The sequence below is a fragment of the Neophocaena asiaeorientalis genome, unplaced genomic scaffold (assembly GCF_003031525.2).
Source record: "Neophocaena asiaeorientalis asiaeorientalis breed wild unplaced genomic scaffold, Neophocaena_asiaeorientalis_V1.1 scaffold698, whole genome shotgun sequence".
NCBI classification, from domain to species: Eukaryota; Metazoa; Chordata; class Mammalia; order Artiodactyla; family Phocoenidae; genus Neophocaena; species Neophocaena asiaeorientalis.
In genome coordinates, this window is record NW_020171993.1 from 1,455,632 (window position 1) to 1,475,673 (window position 20,042).

The 20,042-nt window shown below is 34.8% G+C and overlaps 1 protein-coding gene across 1 annotated transcript in view; it reads right to left on the reverse strand.

Annotated features, from left to right (window-relative positions):
• Positions 1–1,004: 1,004 nt before the first annotated feature.
• The window catches only part of HIF1A (hypoxia inducible factor 1 subunit alpha), a 41,645-nt gene continuing 22,607 nt past the window's right edge, over positions 1,005–20,042 (reverse strand). The window contains exons 5-15 of the mRNA XM_024748345.1: positions 18,034–18,146; positions 16,905–17,107; positions 12,410–12,516; positions 10,951–11,098; positions 8,959–9,179; positions 8,056–8,342; positions 6,471–6,593; positions 5,934–6,358; positions 3,501–3,609; positions 2,815–2,941; positions 1,005–2,328 (exon numbers count right to left, since the gene is read on the reverse strand). Coding sequence (XP_024604113.1) covers positions 2,177–2,328; positions 2,815–2,941; positions 3,501–3,609; positions 5,934–6,358; positions 6,471–6,593; positions 8,056–8,342; positions 8,959–9,179; positions 10,951–11,098; positions 12,410–12,516; positions 16,905–17,107; positions 18,034–18,146 — 2,015 coding nt within the window. The 3' untranslated portion in view covers positions 1,005–2,176. The remainder of the gene's footprint in view (positions 2,329–2,814; positions 2,942–3,500; positions 3,610–5,933; positions 6,359–6,470; positions 6,594–8,055; positions 8,343–8,958; positions 9,180–10,950; positions 11,099–12,409; positions 12,517–16,904; positions 17,108–18,033; positions 18,147–20,042) is intronic.

Consider the following 20,042-nt stretch of genomic DNA (forward strand, 5'->3'; position numbering starts at 1 on the left):
TTTTTGTGCTGTCTGATTTTTTATATTTTAAGTGGGAATGTATTACTTTTACAATCATAAAAGAAATAACGCTATTTCATTTTAAAAAATATAGGGAAAAAAAGCTATTTAAAAAAATTTTAAATATACAGTATCATTAAGACAAAAACAAAGCAACGTTTTTCTAGTTTCATATTAGAGTCAGAAGACCTACGTTTAAATCTTCGGTCTGCCACTTACTACCTTTAAGGCTTGGACAAATCCTTTATCATTTGAGGTCTAAATTTCTTTATCTGTGAGTGACAATAGATTGGAGATCTTTAGAGCAGGGGTCCCCAACCCCTGGGCCACAAACTGGTACCAGTCCGTGGCCTGTTAGGAACCGGGCCCACAACAGGAGGCGAGCGGCAAGTGAGCGAGCAAAGCATCTGTATTTATAGCCGCGCCCCATCGCTCGCATTACAGCCCGAGCTCCTCCTCCTGTCAGCATTATGGTGAGTTGCATAATTATTTCATTATATATTACAATGTAATAATAATAGAAATAAAGGGCACAATAAATGTAATGTGCTTGAATCATCCGAAACCATCCCCCACCCCCCATCCGTGGAATAACTGTCTTCCACAAAACCGTTCCCTGGTGCCAAAAAGGCTGGGGACTGCTGCTTTAGAGGAACTTTCTAGCCCTTACAACATTATGTAACTATAATGTTCAGGATTTGCTTCATTCATCCCATTCATATTAGAACATTAAACTTTTGTTTTACTTTAATAAATTAAAGGTTCATAAATGACAAGTTTCTTTTCTAAAAGCATACTTTTCACAGTGGAACATTACGGGTTGTTATTATTTAACATTCCATTTAGGGACACAGTATAACTTAAGGTGATGGCAATACGATAAATGTAGAAATAAACAAGAGTAATGTAATATTCATAAAATACTTAAACTGTTGGTAAACAATATTATGAGTTGGAGGTGTTAAAGCAAATATTATTTTAACATAAAAGCTGATCAAAGGGGGCCTGGTCCACAGAAGATGTTTATTTGATGTAACAAAACAATACAGTTAGTGTTAGATCCAACCACAAAGAGCAAAAGGAATGAAAAATTTGTACAATGCACATAGAAAAACAAGATGTTTACTGTGACAACTATATATTTCTAAAATAATGCTTTTCTAAAATTACTCAATTATTGAAATCTATATGAAAACAGAACGATGTTAATAGCGACAAAGTGCATAAAACCAAACATCAAATTTCGAGCAAATTAACATACTAGGCAATTTTGCTAACAAAGCATGATTTTTTTCTTGTTCACAATCTGCTCAAAATACCTTTATACCAACATGGTGGGCAGAACATTTAGGTATAATATCAATTACACAATATTAGCATAAACTTCCACAACTACAGATAGGGTATTGTTTTCTTTTGAGCTGGCAAAGTGACTACAGAAACATCAGATCATTTCTCTGAATTGAGAATTTTATCCAAATAAATGCCACATACCTTCCAGATATATGCATATCTTTCTATATCATGTAAATGGCTTTACCCATTTAAATAATAAACCATACAAGCATTTAAGAATCATTATTATATGATTAACAATGTCATGTTCCAGGTTTAATAATTTCATAGGCCAAAAAAAATTTCTTCTTAAAAACTAGTTTTATAAATGCAGAATATATTGCATGAGTAACTGCTGGTATTTTTTTAAGAAAATATATTGTGCAATTGTGGCTACCATGTACTGCTGGCAAATCATTACTGTTTATGTAAAATGTGAAAAAACTGAGTAAAAATTTTTCAAACTCATCATGATGAAAGGTTACTTGCCTTCTTAAAAAAAATTACATTGGCATCTTATTAAAAATAATTCGATAAGGGACAAACTCCCTAGCCCAAAATAAATAAATAAAAAGGTGCATTTTAAAAATGATGCTACTGCAATGCAATGGTTTAAATACCAAAGAACTGTGAAAATGTGCTGTGTGTGATCTGGCATTAAGGAACATACTAAAAAAGAGCATTAATGTAAATTAAGTAGAAAGGGGATCAAAATTGAACTAACCAAGTTTGTGCAGTATTTGTAGCCAGGCTTCTAAAATTAGATATAGAAAATATAAATAGACTGCTTTAGGTAATGAGCCACCAGTGTCCAAAAAAAGGAATGAGATTATGAAAAAGCTCAGTTAACTTGATCCAAAGCTCTGAGTAATTCTTCACCCTGCAGTAGGTTTCTGCTGCCTTGTATAGGAGCATTAACTTCACAATCATAACTGGTCAGCTGTGGTAATCCACTCTCATCCATTGATTGCCCCAGCAGTCTACATGCTAAATCTGAAAAACAAAGATACTTAAGTATTTATTCATCTAATCCATGAATATTATTAAACAGCCACTATGCACTAGGTACTGGGGAAAATAAGGCAAATAAGCGCTAGAAGGGTTTTAGTCTATTAGGCAAAACCACAATCGTGTAAACAAGAAAGTGCAAAAAATTGTTACTGGTGCTATGTCACAAATGTTTAAAGGATACCTTGAAGGCACAAAGGCGTGATAAACCAATTTAGAAAAAGGCATTAAAATGTGCAAGTTTCAGCTTCTATTCAATATTGATAGCACACAGACTCAGATCAAAGATAATTACTAAAAATTCATAGTTCCATCTTGAAATAGCTATTACTGATCAAATAAAATGCAACCTTACTTTTTAATCCTGCTAAGGAGTGAAAATCACTCTCAATTGGAGTAAAGCTCCTAAATAAAAGTTTCATATATTTTAATTCTCTTTGTGATGTTCAAGGGCAGAAAGAATAAACTAACCAGAGGGTATTAAAATAATTGTCTTTTGCTCCATTCCATTCTGTTCACTAGATTTGCATCCTTTTACGCGTTTCCAAGAAAGTGATGTAGTAGTTGCACGATCATCTGGTTGCTGTAATAATGTTCCCTAAAAACAGTAAAGTTATTTCAATTTTACTATGTTGAATTTTTTTTAAGTCAAAACTTTGAAATCAGTGTAAGTTTGCTAACAATATGTGGGCAAGATTCTTAAATACTGCCCTAAGTTATTTTAAATTCTTTTTCTTCATACTACTATGGTGAATTCATTTGCTGGTCATTATGACAGCTACGTGTGTAAATGCTTTCCTGTTAATTTGGTCTGAAAATATCAGTATGGATTACACCAGCACTGACTGTTCTGTGGGTAAGAAGGGAAAGTAACCTAAAGGGAAGAGAAAGAGACTTGGTGGTGACACTGGGTGTGGAATGAGGGGAGAACTGTACTTACTCAAAATACGTCTCTAGTGTTTGGAATTTTTATACCAAGACTGGATTCATTAAATGTTTGTATTTTTAAGAAAGAGTGTGTACAAGTGAAAAAAAACAATGTATAACTTCTGGAAACGTAACATTAGTATTTGGAAGATACAAGGAGTTACCTATATGTCTAACTTAGAAATAGCACATTAGCTAGAATAGAAAAGCAAGCATACTGTCACACTTACAATTCCTACTGCTTGAAAAAGTGAGCCATCATGTTCTATTTTTCGCTTTCTCTGAGCATTCTGCAAAGCTAGTATCTTTGGACTTAGTTCTTCCTCAGGAACAGTATTTCTGAAAAATATTTTTTAATAAAAATATGGTTGTTTTATTTATTTAAAAAATATCCAGTTACTTTTTTAAAATGAAATATATAATGCCTATTTTCCAACATTAAGGAATATAATGTTATACATAAGAGAACCGTCCTGATTACTAAAGTTTATTACCTTGAAAGCCCAAGTTCATTTTTTAAAACAAAATTTCCTAAAATATGCATTTCCCTATTTAGAAAATAGAACTGAACAGAACTAAATTGATGTCAAAGAGTTAAGTATTGGCCTTTCATCCCACCTAATACACAGATATTCTTGGGACTACTGTAATAAAAGATTAATTTCACATTTGTGTTACGCTTTCAGTTTATAAAACATTGCATGTTCATTAGTTCACTGTAGCTTCACTCCAATCCCCAAGATAATACAGGTAATATAATACACATTCTATAAATGAGAAACCTGAGGCTTGTTAGGTAACTTGCTCTGTTGCTAATTAGTTGCAGATATGGAAGTACACTGCAGGTCTCCTGATACCCAGTCTCCTTCCCAGTGATCCTCCCACTAAGCCATTTCGCCCTCAGTATTGATCTGGTTATCAAACTTGATCTGCATCTAAAATTAATACTAAATAGTGAAGAACTGTTTTATGTGTCAAGTACATCGATTTTGTTATATCTGTTTCGCCTTTTCAAGAACCGCCTGCCCACCCCCAACATAATCACAATAGCTCCTTGCTGTCCCATCTAGTTGAGAATGGCATATGGGTAAGGGATGTACTACTCTAACGGCTCTCCTACATGTAGTCTTGTTTTGTATTTTTAAAAAATTCTATGAAACCGTCAATATATAGACAGGCAGATTTTTAAATTTTTATATAAATGTTACCTTTATTAAGTGTAACTCAGTCTATCATGTAAATATCATCTTAGTAGTAGTACTTTTAATGGTTTATTTTTAATCTTTGCTCTAAAAGCTGCAAATTGTCTGGTTTACCGTAGCACTTTGATTTTGCAAATTACCTACAGAGGTAGTAAAGAAAAAGCCTCCATATAGTTCTGAATGGTTAAGTTCATAAAGTGTTTAGTACATACTATATTGGAACTAATGTAAAAAAAATTGCTAAAATGACTAGATATTTGTTGGACTTTGGTTTTGACAAGTACGTAGTTATTCAGAAAACCAAACAGCCCATGGTTCTCTGTAGCTGTAACTGAAAATTACAGATCACTGCCAATTCTACTGCTATGTTCATTCTTCTCTCCATCTAATAACCATTTATTGAAGCAAGTGCTACATGTTAGGTACTGAGTTAAGTATTAGTAACACAGAAATGCCCGAGGCACTGTCACCTCCCAGAGGAGCTCTAAAGTCGGTTGGTGATAATAGTAAAACAATAATGTTAAATACTTCTTTGTTAATCTAAAGCCCTAAGATCTTTTCCTAGCTCTGGGAAAAGGCCTCTCCTAGCATTCTAGGCCAAAGCAGTGATGCAGGGCAGGAGAATAAAGCCATAAGCTCTGGCTATGGCAGTGCTTTTTCCTATTGCTATTGATATCTGACTCAGTCTAGGCACTGTAGAGGAATCATTCCTCTCCTCCACACACTGCTCCACTGACTTGTTTCCTCTGACTACAGCCTAAATTTTAAATGTGTCAAATCCTATTACAAATTATACACAAAAATTATAACTTAAAATTTGGATAGTGTCCATATGTTTGCTCAAACTAGCTCCATAGAAGCAATGCCATGACACATGCTTAGATTCTTGTTATAGCTTTTAAAAAATATTTAACCTATGATATAGCTAGTGTTCTATAAATAAAAATAAAAAATAAAAGCAATTTATAACTATACATAATTTTTAAAAAATGCTTATAAATATCTATATTGAATACTGAGGACTGAAGACCATCAAGTTCAATTTGGATTGGAGAACTGGAAATACCCTTAAGTTGGAAAGGCTTTTTTTCAGGTAAGCTTAAAAAGAGCTCCAAGCTATGGAGGCAAGTAAGGATAGTTAATGAGTCTGATTTAAGCAATTACAAGAAACTGGGCCAATTTTTGTACATTTACAGAACTTACTGGCTGGATTTTATTTTTAGAGGTATTAGAAGACCCTTCTACTCCTACATTTAGATAAGTGATATGACTATAAAGTAATACACAAGCTAATTTAGAAATGGTTTTTTGAGTGCTTGTTTTAAGTTCAGAATTTGTACGTCAATTTTATGTTCCTTAAAGCATATATATCAGAAAGTTTGCTACATTTAGAAATAATTTACCATCATACATGTTTCCTCAAAAATAACAAACTATAACTTTAATGTTACATATAAATACCTTTGACTCAAAGCGACAGATAACACATTAGGGCTTCTTGGATGAGATTTTTCTGTCTGTTCTATGACTCCTTTTCCTGCTCTGTTTGGTGAGGCTGTCCGACTTCCAGTGTCACTATATGGTGATGTTGTGGCACAAGTAGTTTCTTTAGGTACGTGGGGAGGAGATGGAAATGCAATCAATATTTTAATGTCTTCCATACCATCTTTTGTCACTGTTTTTAATTCATCAGTGGTGGCTGTGGTTGTGTTGGTGGTTATAGGAGGTTCCTGCATTTGAGTCGGCTGGAATACTGTAATTGTGCTCGCACTTTGAGGAGTAGTAGAACTGCTTTCCAATGGTGACAACTGGTCGAAGGAACGTAACTGGAAGTCATCATCCATTGGGATATAAGGAGCTAACATCTCCAAGTCTAAATCAGTGTCCTTTAAAACAACAAATACATGAGTTTTTACAATGGCCACACCATATAAAAGAAAAACAAGTTAAACCCAAAGCCAGTTTTGAATAATATATATAATAAACAAGTTCATATACCTGAGTGGAAAATGGATTCTTTGCTTCCGTGTCTTCAGCGAAAAGTTTCTCTACCAATTCCAACTTGAATTCATTGACCATATCACTATCCACATCAAAACAATATTCACTGGGACTGTTAGGCTGTAAAAAGAATTAATATATTTACTTTTCCCTGAAGAAGCTTACATAAATGTTTTGCTAGTTGTTAGAATGTGAAAACCTAACCTCAGAGAATACACAACCAAGTCTGTCTCTTCTATCAAATTTTATCTAACTAGTGAGAAATGAGATTTTTTGAGCTTACACTTATAATTCTGTCAATACATCCATTTCTAACTGTATGTAATATAACAGCATTTATAAGATTAAAAGATGCATTTATCTGCTTATTCTAAAGAATAAAACTCACCTAATAATTCAACTCCCAAATGGTACGTAACTGGCCAATAACCAGATGATATATGCACTGGAATCTGTGTACTGAGAGGCAATAGTACTGTGGTGATCTACCTAAAAATCTCACAGCTACTCTGGGGGGCAGGCGAGGATAGGGCTGGAGACTTAAGTTCTTTACTGGTATTCACCTTAATGAATGCAGTACTAGTTTAGTTTTCAGCAAGAATTCTAACCAAAAAACTATAGCTATGTATTCTAAGCATAAACTTTTGCTTCCCTCATCTTAACATTTTTGTTAGATTTACTTTTTATGGATTAAAAACAAAATGACTCGAACATTTTTGTGCTAGGCAAACTGAGCAACCAGAGAGTAGGATATATTCTCTAGAAGGCTATGAGATGTCAAATCTCCTACTTTTAGCTTGCCAGTTTGAGTCAGTAAATATTTCATGTAAAATAATATACCACTTTTTTTAGGCTTATTTGAGCCTCATTTATCAAGTCATAATATTCAAATCTGAGCTGCCGTACTCATGAGCATGTTTTTAGACATAGGAAGCTCTGAAATCAAATCATTCTAGATTGAGAAATAGAGCCCTATATGATACCTTCAGTCTTGGCCCAGCCTAGCCCTTAAAGACTATTTTTATTCTGTTTATAGAAAAACTAGTATCAAGACAGAACTTGAATTAAAAAGTTACTAAGTAATTTTTCTGAGTAAGACTTGGTGAGACTTTCATGTTACTCTTATCCAGAATGTCAAAATAGTGATGGCAATTGTACTAAATTGGGCAAAGAGCTTAGAGTCCTTTCCCTTTTAAGGCTTGCTAATAATAAGCCCTTTGCCACTGGATAATTCTCCAACTCAAAGGGTAATATGAATGGGCTTAGATCAGTCATAGGCACACAGTATTGTTCTCTGTGGATATCTTAAGTTCAAGACTTTTTTTGTCCTACTGATATAAATACACACAGGAGCAACATATGTTTTACCTTTTGCCTTATGTTAAGGCAGCTCATTCCCATGTTCCTGTCTTTGAGCCTAAAACATGGACTGAGGTCTAAGTCAGGCATAGCTTTTGTAGTAATTTTAAAAGTGCTAAAATTCATAGAAACAAAACTATGACATGTGGTTCAAATTTACATATATATCCCTAAACATTAAAATCTGTAAGTTATACTTTTCTTGTTCTATCATGACACCTACCTCAGGTGAACTTTGTCTGGTGCTTCCATCAGAAGGACTAGCTGGCTGATCTTGAATCTGGGGCATGGTGAAAGAAAGTTCCAGTGACTCTGGATTTGGTTCTAACTTTAATGCAACTTCCTGATTGAGTGCAGGGTCAGCACTACTTCTAAGTGGCTTTGGAGTTTCAGAGGCAGGTAATGGAGACATTGCCAAATTTATATTCTGTAATTTCTCATTGGATGAGGGGAGCATTACATCATTATACAATGGAACTTCCTCAAGTTGTTGTTCATCAGTTTCTGTGTCTGTAGGGGAAAAAATTAGTCAATTTAAAGACTATCTAGATTTCAACATATACAGAAATGTATGCCCCCTTTTACAAAAGGTTTATCTAGTTCACTCAAGTAACAAAAATGTTACCAAATTTTACTTAATCCGAAAGTCTGCAGATATTATGGTATAACCATAAGTCTAAGTTCTTTCCAATCCACTACTGACAACTTCTATAATCTATATAGCATAAAAACCCCTTCAATTCCAACCTTTTCATACCTTTTATTCATTAAAATTTAACCTAGTTTGAAATTACAGTTTTCTTTTTCAATGTTTGATTTCTGGTATGACTGCTTATTTATCCTTTAATGCAACTTATGCCTACTGCAGTATACCTGCTAACTTGTGAAAAAATATGACAGTAGGCTATAGAAATAGCAGAGCTTATTAAAAGTGAACAATTAAAAGTGGAAAGAAGAAATACCTTAAAAACACTTTGAAGCACAATTTCCAACAATGTGCAAAAGCAGGAATGCTGAGAAATTACAGGGGCAAAGACCACAATGTCCAAATGATTACCAACAAAAAATGTTAAAGTTTAGGCAATTAACATAGTTTAGGCAATTAACAAAATAACTAAAGACCCACCATTGCTGCCAAAATCTAAAGATATGATTGTGTCTCCAGCAGCTGGGGCCAGCAAAGTTAAAGCATCAGGTTCCTTCTTAAGTTTATCAAAGAGACTACTTGTATCTTCTGATTCAACTTTGGTGAATAGCTGAGTCATTTTCATGTCTGAAGATTCAACTGGTTTGAGGACACATTCTGTTTGTTGAAGGGAGAAAATCAAGTCGTGCTGAATAATACCACTGTCAAAAAAGAGAGATTAGTAATTCTTAAATGAGCACTTGACACAATGTGGGGGGGAGAAGGACTCTGAAATGGCCTTGTCTCAAAAAAATTCAAAATTCTGTTTTATGGAAAGGAACATTTTAAGATGCCTTAAAACATCTCTCATGCCTACCTGGTCACATTCAGGGTTTAAAATACCAATATGAAATAAAGACCTATTAAAATTCACAATACAAGATAATTCAAGTATTTGACTAATTTCAATTAAGAAACTTCAGCTATTCCTTTGAGAACATTGGTGGTGACAAAGAAATGTAACAGTCAAGTACATGTAGGACAATAAACAGATCTTTTGTGCCCACGTGTAAGGATATTGGCACAGAAGAACTCTTTGACATATATGAAGCATGACCGAAGGATGGCCCTAGAATATAAAGATATATAAATGACAAAGGTCCTTCTAAGAGGTGCACTGTTTTTTCCTTGGTGGTAAGAAAATGATCTGGTGATACCACCTACAGGATAGAGTTGAAGAGAGATGATGAACAACAGCTCCATCTTCATGTTTGGCTTAATTTTATTGCTCCTTTAATCAACAAACATTAAGTGTTTACTATGTGAAATGAACTGAGGATACAATATTTAAAATATCTAACCCTTGCCCTCAGGAAGTTTAAAACCCATCGTGAAAGTATGTGTGCAAACAACTGAAATACAAAGTGATAGTTGCTAAAATGGAGAAGGTTTGTGTCACAGAGGCCAGTAAGCTGAAACTTGGATTCATGTAGGATCTGTTAGACAGACTGGGATAGGGGAAAAGAAGGACATTCCAAGTGGGTGATTCTTATATAATGGGAAGGTCACAAAAGAACTCTTTTGCCTAATTTTAAAACATTAAAGGATGGTGTCAGAAGTGGCAAAAATAAAAACCAAATGATGAAAGTCTTCCTAAGAGAGGTGGCCACAGATTTTAGAAAGAAGGCTAAATCTACAAAAGCATGAGAGTACAGAAAATAATGACAAATGATGCTATGCAAGTAGGCAAGGGTTTATTTTGGGGGTGATAAAGGGATCTTTAAAACAACTCTAAGGAAAATGAGATGATCAGATATCCATGCAAGAAAACTCAGCCTGGTGGTAATGTAGAAGATGGACTAGAAGTGGGCGATTGCTTAGTGAAATAGATCAAATGAAAGATTAGTTTATGATATCCATAATATTCACAAGCCAATCATCTAAGAGAAGAGTTCATGAATACACACGAGCCATGTGTCACACATACAGCCTTTTACAGTAATTTCGCGTAGAATTTCAGTTAATCCTCATTTTAACCTTTTGAGGCAAGGATTCCTAAATGGATGAAATTCAGAGAAGTAAGGAGACTTCCCCAAGTCATGGAGCTAATGAGGGACAGGGGTATGATACAAACCTAACTATTCCAGGGCCAGAATTCTTCTTATAAAAATAACATAGCTGCCTTGAGATAGTTTATGCTGATAGCTGTATGACTAGAACAAACTAATCCATAGGAGATCTGGTATTTTTTTCAAAGTCTTTTTAAAAATGGGAATAAAAAAGGATGGGGATGAATAGCTACTGATGGTAATTAGTGGAATCACTATAATAGCTGGCCTAGAAACTCAGGTCAGAATACTGAAAACCATAATTAGGTAGAAATGTGAAAATAAAATAAAATTCAGTGAACATTTATAATCTTTCTATAAAAGAAAAGAGAGTATTCAAAGACTTACTACTTGTTCCCCCCAAATATTTATTTTCCAAGCTTACCTCACAACATAATTTACACATACAATGCACTGTGGTTGAGAGTTCTTAGTGTTATATATGACAGTTGCTTGAGTTTCAACCCAGACATAGCCACCTCTTTTGGCAAGCATCCTGTACTGTCCTGTGGTGACTTGTCCTTTAGTAAACACTAGGAGTGAAAAGGAAAAGAGTCATGTAGAGAAAATAACTTTGAAATTTTAATCGAATGAATAGATGCTGAATGTTGATCATTGTTTTAGAAAAAAGGAGAAATGTTTATTTTAATAGAATCAGTTTTAACTGTTTAAATTGAGAGACAGAGAAAACACCCCAGGATAGCTGAAAATGTACCTATTTCATTCTTCTAATCCCCCAAATAAACTCCTTTCCTGCCAACCTTCACTTTAAATAAGATGAAAGCCAGGGATGAGGGACAGCAGTGACTAAAATTCCTTTAACTACTTACAGGTTGAAAGTATCAGAAATATTAGAGAATGAATAACCCTGATTCCACAGAGAACATTCAACAAAGTGGCACTGCTATCATTTCCTTAAATTCCTGCTATAGTTTCCAGAGAACCAAAGATGCTTCAAATAGATGTGCTAGCATATTTGAATCTCAGTTGATATCATGCTGAAGTCTTCTGGCAATTTAGGCAATCTTAATTATTGATTTGGGAGAAAGTACTAGATAAACAGTAACAATGATATCATCATGAGTATTGGGACCCTGACTGTGGACTTAGGCCCGTTTTGCAGTTCAAGGCTAATCATGCTAACTCAGTGACATTCAGGCATGCCCAATCACACTGGGAAGTCATGTTTAGGTACAGATTAAACAGGCAATTGAGAAATTCCAAAGTTTTACTTATCATGGGATCCTCAAATAACATTCATATGAGTAAAACTGAGCATTATGTCTTACGTCAAGTGTACCTGTTTCCACTAACTAGTGCATGATGTTGATCATATTTGCATTCATTGCTTCACTGAACAGTTATTTTCTCAGTGCGTTCTTTGTGCTAACTGTTCTGAATACTTAGGTAAGAATTCTGAAAATGATGCTATATTCTATGATACATATTTTTTAGATTTTGTAAAATGCCAGGGTAGTTTTATATATCATTAAATGATTCTGCTTTAACTGGTATTGGTTACAATAAATACAAAACAAAGATTTAATGACCCAGATCACTTATGAAGTGGTTTATTAAAATGTGTGGTCTAAAAAAAAAAAAAAAAAAAAAAAAATATATATATCATTAAATGATTCTGCTTTAACTGGTATTGGTTACAATAAATACAAAACAAAGATTTAATGACCCAGATCACTTATGAAGTGGTTTATTAAAATGTGTGGTCTAAAAAAAAAAAAAAAATGTGTGGTCTAGGAAGACTGGTTAATTTTAACCAAAAAGTTAGATATATAACCAAACAGTAGAAATTGCAGGAGTTAAATAATTAAAATGTCTATACTTACTATCATGATGAGTTTTGGTCAGATGATCAGAGTCCAAAGCATGATAATATTCATAAATTGAGCGGCCCAAAAGTTCTTCTGGCTCATATCCCATCAATTCTGTAATTCTGTTAAAAAAAAAATGTAAGTAAGAATAAAAATGACAGAAACTAAATAATGAAGAACATTTTGCTTCTCCAGAGTAACTGATATGCCTTAATCTTATGGACAATTGAATTTTCAAAAATAAAGAGCATTCTTCTTTGTTTAGATAAACTTATATCTCATCTATAGTAACTCTACAGTTACTAAATGCAGCACCATGCATTTTTTTAAGCCCTAAGGGTTCATCCTGCTATTTAACCCTTTTATCTGTTACCTATTTTTATATTTTATTGTACACACTTTTGCTAATAAGACAGTTAATTAATGTAATAGATAGATATGAAGGTCTGCTAAATTAAATGATAAAAAGCTTTAGAAGTAGTTAGTGACATTTAATTTAAATTATAGACTAAACCCATAACATTATTCTACCATACAACCAGATTCTTTTTGTGTGTGTGTATACAAAATCAGATTCTTTATATAACAGTTCCTCTAGGCAAGGCTTCACACTTTGGGAGATCAATATCTACTACAAAATTTTAATGTAGGAACTAAATAAATTCATATTTTGTTGGTTTGGGGAGATACTCTTGTACTTAGTTTTTGAAATTACATAAAATTATAGGAATTCATTTCAGATGAAACTGTGATATCAAAGTGAAAATGAACTGGAAAATAATCCATTTACCCATTCTGGTTCCCTGGCAGTTCCTTTAGAACAGAGACTAGATCTTATGACATTCTCTAACCACAGTCTGAAATGGAGCCCATTTCATGAGAAAGAGAAAGCTGTCTTCTTAGCACCATGCTAAACAGACATATTCTCTCCTTTTCAGGGAGCAAAACATGAGTTAAGTTCTTTGATTTCTCAGATTTCTCTTTAGGATTCAAAGGAGTTTCTAACTGAGGCACAAGCAAAAGTTATATAATGCACTGTATCCAAAAAACCAGCTAACTCCAGAAAACACACAGGGGAGATATCCTTCTCCTAAAAAATGTATAAAAGTAATACTGTTTGTGTTGTCATACCTTAAGGCAAGATCTGCCATAGTTTATTCCAAAATAAATAAACAGATAAATAGCTGAAAAAAACAGAAACTAAACAAAACTAAGCCAAAATCCAGAATTCTTTACTAAGGGATATCTCTAAACACATCTACACTAGGTGGCAGCATTACAAAGGAAACTACTGTTACAAAAACCCAAAAATCCTATTTCTTTAAATTATGCTTTAAAAATGATTTTAATTGGTCTCATATAGGTTGTATGTTTGAATAAAACTCTCATGGAATTAAAATTTTTTCATTATTTAAACCTTTATATTCCCATATGTGCCTGGCGTTGTTCTAGATGTGAAAATGCAAAGGCAAAGTATGGTGAATTTTCTGGTGCACTTACCACAGTACTTATGAAATTATGTGGCAAGTGCAGTGATGGGAATCGTGCAGGAATCAGAGGAACCAGCCCTATCCATGATAAGGAATGGTGGTGGTGAGGGACAGCTTCTTATAGGAGACTTATGAGTTGCGTATAAAAGAGAGTCAAAGAGAGAGCAAAACCATTTCGGAAAGAAGGTACACTACAAGCAAATCCAGAGATGAGAAAATGGTCGACACTGTACAGGCAACAAAGACTCTGACATGGTTAGCAGGGGGAAGTGGGGAGGTGAGGCTGGAGAAGTAGGCAGGAGGATCAGATTAATGAGAGCTTTTGTGTATCACGTTAAGGAGCTCTGATTTAATCAGATGTCAATCAGTGCTTCTCAATCTGAGCTGAGGTATGTCTATCACTAAAATATAAACATCAAAATATAAACAGCATTATTTTCCTAGGTCAACTGTATTCATATTTGAGGGAGAAAGGTCAAGATAATTTAACGTTAGAGAATTACATAGCTTTTTGTACCAAAAAGGGGAGGAGTGATCCAGAAAGTTTAATCAAAAAGTGTTTTTAATGGACTAGGAAACCTGTAATCTAAAGCAACTGTGCAGTACAGGATTCATTCATTCTAAGTATCATGGGGTGGGAATTAAACTTCATTTCTACTTTAGTGCCAGTTGTCGTGCCACAAACATAGTAGATGCTCAAATGTTTGAATGATTATAAGTGGAAATTAGTATAATAAATAATAGCCATTTGTGGGACATTTTGGATATAAGAAGTTTGATATGTTAGATTTTCTCAAAATTGAGTAAAATTTTTTCTATATCTTGGTTCTTAGGGGTTATAACTGTGAGAAGTTCCTAAAAAGAGCTCTAACCAGAAAACAACAATCTCCTGGTCAGATTCAAAACCTTACTTGGTTGATCTCTAAGCAGGCTGCCTTTACCCCTCTGCCACGACCATTTTGCTTATTTTCTAATATAACCAGAAGGGGGATGTCACTCCCTTTCTTGTTTTCTCATTGTAGCTCCATCACTTTTCTTTCTCCCCAGCCCACCCCGATACTTCATACTGAGTTCAAAAAATAATTCCTAAAAAAATAATGGGCCATCTCTGTTCTATCATACATTGACATAAATACAGGCAGTAAACACCATAAAATACTTCTTAGCTCTTCTGTCTTCATTCTTCTTAAAGCTAACCCCAGTGGTGAAGCGGTCACTATGCGTACTAGGCACTCAACAAACTCCTTACAACAGCCTTTTGAAGCGTGACCCTTATTTAACAGATAAGGAACATGAGATTTAGAACAGTTAAGTTGTAACACCCAGGCCACACTATAAGTACCAGGACTGCAAGCCAGGACTGAATCAAGAATTATGTGATTCCAAAGCCAGTGCTCTGTCACATTTTCTTGTCCAGTAGGGCTGGGACTTCTTACCCACTTCATGTTAGAGCTAAGGGCTTCAAATCGGTTTTCTCACATAATGTTCAAGTTGAAGGTAATACAGACACATGTATTATACTCTAAACAAACTGATGCTCAAAGAAAAGTAGTAATGTGTCTAAGATCATCTGGATATAGGCAGCAAAGTCAGAATTTAGTAGTCTGGGTACAGAACCTATGCCTTCAGCCACTGTGTTACACAGTCTTATAGTAAAAAATGGGACAACCAAGCAAATAATTACAAAAGCTGAAAAAAGGTTATGACAGAATATGTATAAGGAACGGTAGTTTTTTAAAGAAACAAGGAAAGCTCTACAAGTAGATGCAGTAGGTGGCTCTTGGAAGCTAAGTACATGTTTGGAGTTGAGGAAACCATCATTGCACTAAGACAATAGTGCATGTGGAGTTCTCTGGCTGTAGCGTGTTGGGGGCCACCGCATCAGAAGGGGTCTTCCCCTTCTCCTGATTAATTTGGAGAAGTCAGCAGGGGCCAGATCATAAATATCTTTGCTTGCCATGCTAGGAAGTTTAGATTTATTGCATAGGTCTGTTTTTCTTTCAGCTTTTCAAAATGTATGTCTTCCTTTGATAAAAATCTCCTGCTCTTATAATATTTTTTGTAAACAAAAGTTTTTTTGTGTGTGAAGATGAAGGGAAGCAACTGAGGCATTTTCACATGACATGATATGATTTTCACATGAGGAAGTCCACTTCTTGGAAACCTGGATGAGATTAAAAGGGCACAAATCTGTTGGCAGAGATGCAGTTAGGAGACTATGGCAACAGTTCAAGCCAAAGGTAATAATAAGCTGAAGAACTCAATGGCAGGAAAGCAAGAGTGGAAGGAAGGAATGGATCAGGAGGTATATGTACATAGTAAATCTATTAAGATTTAGGAAACAACTGAGTGTAGATAATGAAAGCAAAAGAAAAGTTAAGAATGACTTCCCAATGTTTGCTGGAGTCATGTGTCTACAGTGGTATATTAATCGTGATAGGCATTAAAAGAGGAAAAGCTGTTTCTGAAGTTGTTGTTTAGGGGTAGGAGTGTTTCAGTCAAGTACAGAAATATTTAGTCTATAATACAGAAGAATATCCAGCTAAAAATATCAAATTGGCAATTAAATGGAAATAGTTATGAGTAGAAATTTGAGAAACAGCAATAGAAACCATGGGCAAGGATGGAGCTGCTCAGGAAAAATATGTAGGATGAGGAGATGACCAAAGACTTTCCTTTCTAATCCACAAACAGAAGTAATCCTTCCTCAAATTATGCACTGTATATCTCTGAAATATATTTATTTTTTCTTTAAATAAATTAGAACCCCTAAAGGAAAAAGACCTCATCCTAATAATCTCTGGATAGCACCTGCTAGAGTAAGTATGTATGATACATAGTAAATGTGCAATAAATGTGGCTGAATTAATCTATAAAGTTAATTTTACTAAATTCTAGGATGTATGGTTGTATTCAACTTAAGTGGAAGAAAGCATACATAGTCTTTATTACAGTTAATAGTTAAAAAAAGTTCTGTGGACTAATTAAAAATTTCAAGTTATATTTTATATTTCATTTACCTTTCATCACAATAAGAAAACTTCATATCCAGACTGTGACGACTGAGAAAAGTCTTGCTGTCTAAAGGAATTTCAATATTTGACGGATGAGGAATGGGTTCACAAATCAGCACCAAGCATGTCATAGGTGGTTTCTTATACCCACATTGAGATTGGTTACTATTGGTATCATATACATGAATATGGCCTGTGCAGTGAAGTACCTATGTATAAAGAAAAACAAAGCAGTTTTTAAAAAAATTTATGCTAGTAAAAAACAAAATGCAGAGACAGTTGAGTCTGACATGGCAAGTAAGCTTTGATAAAATTTACTGTCATTAGTAGATTACTACATTTTTGGAAATCAATAAATGTTTTCCCTACAACACCACCCATGACCTACTCCTCAGGCACCATAAGATTACGGTTTAAAAAAATTTGCCTTCATACAAATCTGAGCTGATTTTTCACTCATCTGGTCACTGTTTGATGGTTATTTCTTGATCTGATGACTGTGTTTCAACACTGAGCAAAGAAATGATACAACAATGAATAGAAAATTAATCTCTATCAAGATTCAAACACTGGGTGGTTGGCAAAGCCAGTAGCATCACAATGCACATAAGTCCATGCCTCAAATTGGTGAATTACTACACTGTTTGGATGTTAAATCTATAAATGCCAAGGAACAGTAAGTTTTTCCCTCATAGTTCTAATGCTATCTTAATTTTATTTATTTATTTTTGGCTGCACTGGGTCTTTGTTGCTGCGCACGGGCTTTCTCTAGTTGTGGCGAGTGGGGGCTACTCTTTGTTGCAGTGTGCGGGCTTCTCATTGTGGTGGCTTCTCTTGTTGGGGAGCACGGGCTCTAGGCATGCGGGCTTCAGCAGTTGTGGCACATGGGCTCAGCAGTTGCAGCTCGCAGGCTCTAGAGCACAGGCTCAGTAGTTGTGGCACACGGGCTTAGTTACTCCGCGGCACGTGGGATCTTCCCGGACCAGGGCTCGAACCCGTGTCCCCTGCATTGGCAGGCGGATTCTTAACCACAGCGCCATCAGGGAACTCCTCTAATGCTGTCTTAATATTAGAAATGTCAAGATGTATTAATTTATCTATAAATCAAGTGCATTCACAGATCATTTTTACTTACTTTCCATGTTGCAGACTTTATGTTCATAGTTCTTCCCCGGCTAGTTAGGGTACACTTCATTCTGAGAAAAAAGCTCCGCTGTGTATTTTGCTCTTTACCCTTTTTCACAAGGCCTAATGAAAACATGAAATAAACTTAAAAAACATAATTAAACACACAAATTTATTATAGTAAGAATAGCATAGTCCCCAGCACCTAGGTGCTAGTCAATGAAAAGTGTCAACATGAGCACAACTGCTTTGCGCATTTTAACATACCCAAGGGATTTAACACACTTCTAGTAAGTAATGGGTTCACAGTAGTAGTGATTCCCTGAGTTGGTGGGATGAGAATCCATATTTGGGATAGCACCTAATCATTTCACATTCAAGCCAGTAAGGTTGGTCAAATTACAAAGAAATATAAACACTGTATGAATTTGCCCTATAACTGTGTTATCAGTGTACAAAGCACGCCCAAAAAAAGAACTTCAGCAAACTCCTCCAAACTTTTACTAGATGTGCTAGCTCAATTTATAATAAATATTCTGTATATTTATAGAACTTTTAAAACAGAAAATTTCTTTTCAATAGCAAGTAACATTTTTATATATCTGATTTTTCTTAAATCTCCCTGTAAAGCAAGCAGGAAATTATCTCTACTTTGTTACTAGGAAAAAAAAAACATGTTGAATGACTTTTCAAATTTAAATAAACTCAAGATTTAAATAAACTCAAGTCTATTTACTCCCATTCCAAGCCTCAGATAACTAAAAAAATGAGATTAGACTCAGGTGACTAAACAAACAGCAACTTGATTTCTCCTCTTCCTTGATCAGTCTGATTCACAACAAATACAAAAATATTCATTATTCAGGATCTGGACTAGATACTTCAGGCAATATAAAGATGAACAAGACACAATGCCTATCCTGAAGAAGTTAAAAATTGAGTATACGTAGTGAGGCCAATGACAACAATATGATGTAGAGTAAGCGCCCAAGGCTTACAAGAACTCTTTAAAGGAGTACAGAGAGAGATTAGAAGATAACTTCTAGTCAAGGGGAAACCTAGTCAAGGGGAAACCAAAAAGTCCTTCTTAGAAAAATAGACATTAGAATTTCAGTAAGTAGAGATGAATAAGAAGAGTATTCCAGGCAGAAGGAACAGAACGAAAAACAGAGAGGTGAGAAAAAACAGCACATACTTGGGGAACAGTGCATAGTCCAGTTTGACTATAATATAAAGTACATGCAGAGGAGTAATGAGACAGACTTAGAAGGGATGGTTAGGGCTGTAACTATAGAGGGCTATGGATGCCACAATGAGGAGTTCAGCCTTACATATACAAAATACAGCTTCTAAAAAATTTGAGTTGGGAAGCACAATAGGAACTTAAGGAACATTAATCTAGCAGCAATATATATGATGTATTAGAATTAGAATACAATGATGGTAATGAGGGGCTGAGCAGCAGGCAGTAGAAGTGAAAAGAAGGGCAACAAAAGACAAATGAAGAGGTAGAATCCATAAAAACTCAAAGATTAATGGAAATAATGGAGAAGAGAACTTTTTAAAAAAGACCTGGAGATTTTAAGGCTAGTATATTGAAAGAAAAGTAACATGTGGAAAAGAAACAAGATAATACGTTTAAATTTAGGCTGCTTAGCTAGAAATACTGGACTCTTGAGAAAGAAGAGTTCTAGTTCATACTCACAATTACAGAATATAGGCAAGTTGGGGCAGTCTTGGTGCTGATACAAGTTATTTGGGTTTACTTAAATAGGACTGAATTTGCCCTCCCTAGAAGCATTTGAAAGTGGATTTTAAAAAGACACAAGAACCATAATGGTCTTGGTGATGGTATTAGGGATGTGTGTGTGGGGGGGGGTGGGCGTTGTGGTAGCAGCAGAGATCCACATGTAAATTCTTTGGGGTATTTTCAGTCCTTCAAAATCTAAACTTGAATTGGACTGACCTTTGGGAACCCAAAGCCTTTGAACTGGGACATAAAGATATTAATAAATTTAA